General features: G+C 41.6%; 1 protein-coding gene across 1 annotated transcript; it reads left to right on the forward strand.

The window, feature by feature from the left end:
- Nucleotides 1-8,065: 8,065 nt before the first annotated feature.
- LOC105200168 lies at nt 8,066-8,635 on the forward strand. Its single transcript, XM_011167595.1, has one exon. It carries the CDS (start codon nt 8,066-8,068, stop codon nt 8,633-8,635), a length of 570 nt encoding a protein of 189 aa, XP_011165897.1.
- Nucleotides 8,636-9,615: the final 980 nt, after the last annotated feature.

A 9,615-nucleotide genomic window follows, 5' to 3' on the forward strand; every position in this document is an offset into this window, starting at 1 on the left:
TGTGTGCTTCTCCTCCCCTTGGAGCTCGTGGCCATGGTGTAGGCCCTGGCTCTTTTCGGCGGGAGTGCAAGCGGTGTGTAAAGTGCTGCATCTCCGCCACGCACAAGTGTGGGAATGCCTGGAGTATTGAGACAACTCCTTATTTTGTGACTTGCTAGACAAAGAGTGCACCTGAGTCATTACATACGAATAACTTAATCGTTGCTTCTACTTGTTAAATAGCAAGTGTATTTAGATTGCCCGGATATGTTATAAATTGAACTCTACCTCGTGTTATGCGTTCCCTCTTAGTTTGTACAGAATATACACCCTATATAAGTAGGTCAAATTTGATCCTTAAACACTTGGGAAATAATAAGGATAAGGGAATAATAAACAGTATAATTGAGTATATTCTGTAATTATAATATTTATTTATAATAATCTCATGAGAGAGTGACTTTACGTACACTAGTAGATATCTATAGCGTCTAATGGATAAACTAATAAATTAATGACTTATATACCAATCACGCCCCCCCCCTCCATCTAATTAAATATAATAATTAAATATAACGTTAACGTTAATTAGCAAATGAATGTTGCTTGAGCTTCACTCTGATTGTAGGGGTGATGTAAGAGACATTGTATTAGGCTGGATGGACGCTCCAGTCATGTCCTAGAAGGATGAACGGCCTCCTTGACCTTGATGTCCATGCTGCTGCTATGAGGTTCTCCAGGAGTTGGCATGAATGATGAGCGAAGAGGATGTAGACATGCAGATGTGGAGCGGATGGTCGGCTCACACTGCAGCGGTACTGACTACAATGAGGCATAGAGAAAAAGAGGATAACAAAAACAATGGGCTAATGATGAGAGTGAGTTCAGTGTACAGGCATGCAACGAGATATAAACAAGACTGAACCTCTCCACTAAAATTTTTAAATTTTAAAATTTTAATTTATAAATCTCTTAATTTTGATTTTGATTCACGCTTTCTAATCTAATGCTGAAACAGCTTTGTTGATCAATCGTTGTTAACTAAATAATGATGGGACGGAGTTCTAATCTCGTAAGATAACAATAAATAAGTAATAATTTAAATTAATTTATTCTTCTATATATGAATTGAGAAGGTAGAAAATAGAGGAGGAGAGGTGAAAGTCTCATTAAAGGCATCGAGGGACGTAACATGTGCCGTTGTGTGAAAATTAATAATATAACTTAACCCTTGTCTGTCACTATCTTGGTAATTAATATTCCGGTAATTTTTTACATGATGTGTCTAGATAAATATTTAATAAAAAAAAGAGAAAAAGGCGAATGCTGTCTATCTTATATAAATTCTTTTATTATTTAACTGTACAAGGGAACTGACTAAATTGGATAGCTTGGTGTAACGAGACGCAACTTTGTGATGATTGCGGAAGTTTTCTATATGTGAGAGGGATGTTAAACTTGACGTTGTCACACATAGTCCTGAGGGTGTTGGGCTGATCACACCAAAAAACTATCAAAGTTCCTGAAAAAGAAAATAGAAAAGGCATATTAATGCAATGTATATTTATGAGTTAACCTATTTATTTCTTAATGTCTATATCAAGCGGTGCTTTTGATCAGACGTATACTTATCTGAATGAGCTTAGCTTAAACCGAAGTATGCATGTGCTTGGCCGGGACACATGTTTGAGTGAGAGCGTGTCACACTGTCTCGACGTTGAATCCACCAAGAAGCACCTAAACAAATAATTGAATTAATTAGTGACTTTAATGTATTAATTATGTGTAATACTTTGAGATTGAATGTAGAACCGCTTAGGTTTGTAAATGATAGGATATTAAGTTTTTTCTGAGGAAATCGTAAACTATAACCATCATATTCATGATTATTATTATTACCTTTAACATAAACTGCTAGACCCGGGTATTAACAATCGATTGTATTGGAAGATTAATTCACAAGACTATAATTGCTAATCGATTAGGATATTAATTACTGGACTACACGATTAATAAGTGCTACGTGGTCGAATGAATACCATAATTATAATAATTAAGATACTTTTGTTGAAATTATGAACATGGGATGTTGTTTTAAAATCTCAAAGGTTTCATACTGACTATGTTGACCATATAGACCATACCTGATATAGGCTTGATTCGTGATTGCACTGAGTCTGGTAGCATCCTGTGTAGGTTGTCGACCACACGGGAAATGAGTAATTTTGGAAACATATATAATAGTGTTAAATAATTATTTAAAGTTCTCTGTGTGTTGAATTGACAATGAATTGTTATACGCTCCTTATTTGATTAAGTGGTCTGATTCATTGTAAACTGTAAACTGATAATTAATGTTTATTAACAATGAGGGGGATAAAAATACTCACCCTGCAGACGTATGTGCATGTTTGACCATTGTACGCGTTGGTTCGCCCGCAGCCTTGGTATTGTTAAATATTGATTGAACTGCTGGAACATGTATTAATATATGTACGCATATGTCATCTTGTAAACAGAGGTTATATAACTTGAGTAAGCTACCATTTACCATGTTATACATATAAACAACATACGTGATTGTATGCCCGTAGCACTGATCTCTGTAATGTGTAAATGCTGGATGAAATATGTCAGGCTGATGATTGTTGTTATTTATATTTATATATACACATGATTTGGGGAGTGTTGCGTAAATTGCTATTTAGTTTCAGAATAGCGTAATAAACGCTAGGTTCGAGCGCGTTCATAAACTCATATAAAGTCGGTTTAAGGCGGATCGGTATGTGAGAGTTCTGAAACTCACTTGAACATTGAAAGCGTTCCAAAAACCTCTAGCAGTATTGGTTTCGAGCATCATGTGTTAATAAACCTTAACAGACGTTGTTACACGGGAATAATTTATCGAGTGTTATACATGCATGCAGATTAGATCGGTAATAAACCTGTCAGGCGTGTATTATTTGCATTCGTAAAACCGAGTATTGATGGTGCGGGATGCACTTTTGTGAGCGTCTGTAGCCCATCACTGATGCGCGCTCCGAATTTTATGGGAAGCATTTAATGAACCCATGCATATCTCCAGTGTAAATGACTCAAATATTGTGTACGCAAAACCACGTGGCGTCATTCGGGACGGGTTTATTCGTGCGTTCCGGGACTTGTTATTTGGGTGCGCGCTCTAAGTATTGGGCTCGGTGTGCATGGCGCGCATCGGCGCGTTGCGCGTGGCGGGTGGCCAATCATTCTTTCGCTTTTCATAAAGGCTTAAGGTGGTTGGCTGCCTCGCCGCGCGTGGCGCGTCTTGTGTGCATTGAGCCTTATGGGTAGCGTTTTTTGCATAGGGTTGCGCATATTCCCAATAATTCTATTAACTTTAAATGTTTTGTAATTTAAGTGCAATTACATGTGCACTTGCTGTATGGACATATGGCTCGAGAGGTGCACATCGAGCACTTTTTCGGTGCGCTCATGAATCCATGTGTGAGCGTTCCAAAATCCGTTAACTATGCGTGTCCTAAGATTTGTAGGGTGCGTCCCGCATTAGTACTACTTGGATAAATTTCGAATAGTGTTGATAATTTCAAGTACCGTGTAACAGATGATACTTATGGATGCTATCACATGCATGTGATTATTGAATACTATATAATGTATAGATTAGACCAGAGAAGAATAAGCTGATCATACTTTTGTCGCGTTTGAATCTATATGCCGTCTGCAAAGGCGCACATGTTGGGTATTCCGCGATTAATCACATTTATGGTTTTGGGGTTGCCCCCTATGCTGGGGTAGGCCGGCCTTGCATCGAGGGAGAAAGCGGAGGTGATTCCCGCCACCGCATCGAACCGGCAAGAAGGAAAGGCGTTACCTTCGATGCGGGAATCTAATACTCATAAAGAAGAAATCGTCAGGGGCCGGGCGATAGAATGGGGAACGCATCCTATGGGGGCCTCCCCGCATCTCCTCGTGAGTGCAGAGGATGGTTCTCTGTGGGATCGCGATTACTGCGCGTTGCCCTGGCTCGTCTTGACTCTCCGAGTCAGTGACGGAATCCTGCGCCTGACCGGCTGCCCGCGGTGGACAATTATGGTCTGCGGGTCAAGATAATTTGGATGTTCTACTTACTTCCTTTTACTTGTACATTCTGGCGTTGGTCCTCAAAGGTGGATACTAATTTTGATGCTGAGGTTACTATCAAGCCTGGACAGGCTGCGCGCATGGCATCCGGGATGATTACCCGCAATTATTTGTCTCCCGTGGATGCTATGGGCTGCATTGCTCAGGATATGGGAGCATAAATAGCACACGTTGGGATGATTGCATATCACTGCTTTACATTATTATGTATAGCCGGGTGGTAACTCTGGTTATACGCTAGATGCCCTATGACAGTGCTGTACGCTCCAGCTGAAGTGTAGCTTTACGTAATTTCGGCGGGGCTGCATCTATCAAGACGAGGGAGCTATTATTATTATCGATCTGTCTGACCGCTTTCCGGTTCCCAGGTTAGGCAGGGGCTAAACTGAATTTCATCTAATTATCTGCCGGAACGAGGGTGGGAACTTCCCTCGTTTACAAATAAAGCCAAATTACTATGATGGATATGTCTGATATTTTAAAGAAACCATCCCCAGGTGGTCGGATTCCTGGGGCCCGGCAACGCGCGGGTTCTGTCCCTGCTTGCGCGAGGTCGGCGGCATCGCCGGAATCCTATGAAGGGAAGGCGGGGGCGTCAACGGGGAGTGCCCTCGCTAGAAAAGCTATCTCCAGGAGTAAAATTAATAAGAATATGCCTAAAATTCTCACATCAAAAAGCGTTTGTTTGAATTACAAAATCAAACTGCCTACCATGAGAGGAAAAAGAGGCATCTTTCCCGATACAGATGAAGATGAACTAGAAATATCCCGTGAGGATGTGGAAGTAATCGAGGACGAATCTAACTCTCCCGGTGCCATGGATAAAGATGAGAAAACTTAGGAAGACCCCAAGGACATAGGAGTCAAAAATCTCAATGAGACAGAGAAAGACAACTCACTTTGTATGGATGAAGATGGAAACGAGGAGGAAACGGCTTCAGACAAACCAATTATGACAAGGGGAAAGACGAAAAGCCTTTCCCTCATGAGCCCACCTAAAACCACGATTTTAAGTACCAAAAGGAAAAAACCTCTAATAAAATAGGAACATTGAAAACGGGTCTAAGCGATAAAACCTGGGAAAACGTACAATTGGAAAAATTCCCAGGAAAAAGAGAAAAGTTGGTATTACCAAAGCAGAAAAGGCGTTAACACCCAACCAAAAAAAGGCGGTTAAACAGATAACCGATTTGATATTATATCAGCTGCAGAAATTGCGGATGTGAAATTGAAGCCATAAAAGCCGCAAATGACGGAGAAACAGCAAGGCTCGCCTGTCTTAACATCAAGGGAGATCTAAATAGAAGAATAAAGCTAGCTTTACATATAAATCGTGTTGCTGCCCAACAACTGGCAATCCGTGCTGGACTGGCAGGTGACACTACGTACAATAAGAACAAATGTCTTATTCTGCAAAAGGAAAACGAAGAATTAAAAAAGGAGGTGGAAAGGCTATCAATGATTGGCTAAAAGCCAGGTGACGGTGAAAGCGCTGATTCATAAAGCCCCAAAAGAAATGAAAAGACAACACGCGACAGACATCAAAGATAGCAGAAATGATTCTGGTAACCAAAAGGCTAAGGACAATGACAAGAAATTGAATGTAAACATCATGAATGATTGGCCGTCTTTAAACGTCACACAGAGATATCAAGAATACAAGGGAATCTCTTGGGATCCCTGTATAGAAACAAATAATGACAAGAGAATTCTGGAAGATCATCAATCCTGGACATACTACGGTAATATCGAACCTGGTAACAGAAACACAGGGAAAAATGTGATGGGCCATGAATTGGAACAACTTACGCGGACTAATGGGACGGTGTTGAATCATGATGACCTCTCTCAACCCTGTACGTCCTCAATGGACGACAACTGGCGTGATGTCATCGACAATAGGAAGAAAAGACGAAAGAAGAAGATATCTACCCAAAAAGCAATGCTAGAACCCAGGATAGAAGGCAGTAATGCATACATAAATGAAATTTACGGAAACGCTCCACCCTCGCAGTGGGGAATATTTCCGAGACGTGACACTACAGCAGTCACTAAGAGAAAGAGAGGTCAATGACTTCACAGATCAAGCTAGAGGAAGTAAGGAAAATGTCAACAAACCTATGAGGAATAGAGAGACACGTCAAGTAGGGGAAGCAAATAGAGTTAGAAATAAAAAACCGTCTGTCAGCGACGAAAAGGAGAGGAAGACAATGAAGCAGGTGATCGAAGCAGCCAAAAGAAAGATCCCTACCACAACGGCGGTTACAATTACTAGAAACGTCAATGGACCGTCCTACGCAAATATCTTAAGAAACGATAGAGACAAAATCTCTCTGAAAGATATCGGTATTTAATCAACTAAAATCAAAAGGGCGGTTAATGGAGGAATTATCATCGAAATGCCCGGAGGGGATACAGCGGAAAAAGCGGACGAACTTGTCAAAATGCTAAGACAATAATTCAAGGACGGCGACGTGAAAATCCTGCGACCAATGAGAATGGGAGACATCCTAATAACTAACTTTGATGATTCTGTAACGCAATACGAAGTAAAACTGGCTATCTCTGAGCGGGGGGAATGCCCCATTTCAGATGTAAGAATGGGACCAATAAGGTCCATGAGGAATGGCCTATACTCGATATGGGCAAAATGTCCATTAGCTGCGGCGGTTAGAGTTGCTGAGATAGGCAAGTTAAACTTAGGATGGTCAATAGCCAGGGTGGTACTTCTGGAACAGCGCCCACTGCAATGTTACCGCTGTATGGCTCTGGGACACACCAGAAAGAGATGTTCCTCCATGGTCGATAGAAGCGGTTGCTGCTTCAATTGCGGCAGTGACTCGCATAGAAGAAGAGAATGCAGGCATAAACCAACCTGCATAAACCAACCAACCAGTTTGCCAAGAACGAGGATTAGCCCATGATCACAGCCCAGGAGGAAAAGGTTGCAAACCTGTGGCTCCAAAAAACCTTTGAAGAGAAAGCACAGAAAGAAGAACGCCACCAGCTTTCAGACCAGAGGCTGCATACACGAACAAGAGAGACTCAGCCAATAATGGAAGAAACAAGACAGGGGTTGGATACAAAGAAGATAAGAAAAAGGATGAATCTGGCCCAAGAAGCCCTAAAGGCGAAAACAAAGAGGGCACGGAAAGAATTATGGCAAAGAGACGGCAAAAGAGAATGAGCTCAACAAACGAACTGGAGACATTTAAATCCCCAATTGAGGATATCCCTCCTCCCATAGAACTAGGGACCGAAAAGATACCTGAACAAAACTTTTCTACGCCGATTAACAAGAATTACAAAGGCTAAACATCCAGTAGTCCAAAAGGAGGAAAATCAAAAGAGAGCATCGGGGAAATAAACTTGGAAGCTATAACCACCCTCACTGATGTCTCACGACAAGAAGAAGAATACCCATCTGATGGGGAAATATTTATGGAGACGTCACCGGACAACATTAAAATGACTAGAAAGGGGCGGGGGGGGCCTCTAAAGACAATGACTGGGACCTGTAATGGGCATAATAATGCAAGCGAACATTAACAGATGTAAAGCAGCCCAAGAAATGCTCACAAAAATATTCGATGACGAAAAAATCTTGATTGCAATAATCTCGAAACCAAATAACGTTCCAGAAGATTCACGATGGTACAGGTCTACCGACAACCCCCCGACGGTAGCGATAACATGGCATGGGGCTTCGCAACCACAGAAATGCCAAAAGTTGAATTCTGGTAGAGGATATGTGGTGGTAAAGTGGGAAGAGATTATACTGATCGGCTGCTACTTTTCCCCAAATAAACCATCGCGGGAGTATGATAACTTTTTAAATGACTTAGGCTTCGTCTACAGAAGGTATAAGCGGGAACCAACCCTAATATTAGGCGATTTCAATGCTAGATCATACGCCTGGGATACTACTTAGAACTTTAGGGGCAGAATGACAGAGGAATTGGATGCGGGGACAGGACTAGTCCTCTTGAATCTAAAAGATGCGGCCACAACCTCCCACCCGAGAAGATCGTCGACAATTGATCTATCATGGGCAAACCAGAGAGCATTTGGAAAAGTATTGGGTTGGAAAGTGGAACACGGAGTGGATTCTCTTTTGGACCACTTTTATATATTCCTAAATATAAAAACCAAGTGCAGCACGAGAGATAGAGCAAAATTAACCAACTCTGCCTTTCCACGTTGGAGCATGAAACGCCTAGACAAGGACCTATTAGAAGCGGCCGCGGCAGCGAAGACCTGGGCGATCGAGGGTGACAAATGGTCAGAAAGCGAGTGGGTCAACTGGTTGGGCACCGCCTTCACGGAGATCCTGGATGTGATAACGTCTCGGGCAAAGTCGGGCCATGGCCCGGCATGTTATTGGTGGTCCGAGGAGATCGCGGAACTCCGACGCACGTGTAACAAGCATAGAAGAAGAGCCTACAGAGCCAGAGGAAAAGCTCCCTTGGAAATACAAAAGGTACGACAGGGTGAGAGAATCAAGGAAAACCCTTAGACAAGCCATCACCAAAGCTAAAGGAGTAGCATGGGAGGAACTTCTAATCACCCTAAACGAAGACCCATGGGGAAAGCCATACCGAATTGTTATAAAAAACTAAGAAAATCAGGACCGCCAATATGCGAAACACTGTCCGCTGAAATTGTAGAAGATATCGTGGACGTGCTGTTCCCCAAATATAATATGGCGATCAGGGAGGAGATCCCTGACGATTGGCAAGAGAAATGGGCAGTGTCCGAAAATGAGGTAGCCGAGGCGATAAAAAGAAATAAGTAACAATAAGGCCCCTGGACCAGACGGTATAATGGGTGCCGCCATTAAAATCACCCAGGGATGGTTTTTACGGCTGTGGTGTCGATGTTTTAACAAATGTCTCAGGGAGGGCGTATTCCCCGAAGAATGGAAGAATGGGAAGACAGCCCGCTTGGTTATCCTCAAAAAAGGGGGGAAACCCGAAAGAATACCATCATCGTATAGGCCTCTGTGCCTTTTGGCAGAGCGAGGAAAACTATTCGAGCGCATTCTAGCCAACAGAATCACGGCACATCTCGTGGAATCGGAGGGACTATCCGATCAGCAGTACGGGTTTCGCGGTGGTAGGTCAACCGCAGGGCTCATACCGGCTTGGGGGGGTCAAAAAAAGTGGAAAAAGTGAGTTTAATGATGGAAAAAGTGAGTAAAAAAGTGAGTGAAGGAAAAAAAAGTGAGTAGAAAAGTGAAAGAAATTAAGAGAAGAGCGACGAAAGATATGGATAAAGAGTGTAATTAAAATTAATACTTAATAAAATCTACATATTTATCAAAACATTTTTATTTAGTAACGAAAATTCTATGTAATAATTTATTTAAGTTTATAAAAACAGAAACATAATTTTGTTATATTTATCACGTCTGATTTTTGGAAATAACTTATATAACAAATAAAATCTGTATCTTTTCCTATTAATAATAATACTGAAAAATGAGTATTTATAAAA

The sequence above is a fragment of the Solenopsis invicta genome, chromosome 10 (assembly GCF_016802725.1).
Source record: "Solenopsis invicta isolate M01_SB chromosome 10, UNIL_Sinv_3.0, whole genome shotgun sequence".
NCBI classification, from domain to species: domain Eukaryota; kingdom Metazoa; phylum Arthropoda; class Insecta; order Hymenoptera; family Formicidae; genus Solenopsis; species Solenopsis invicta.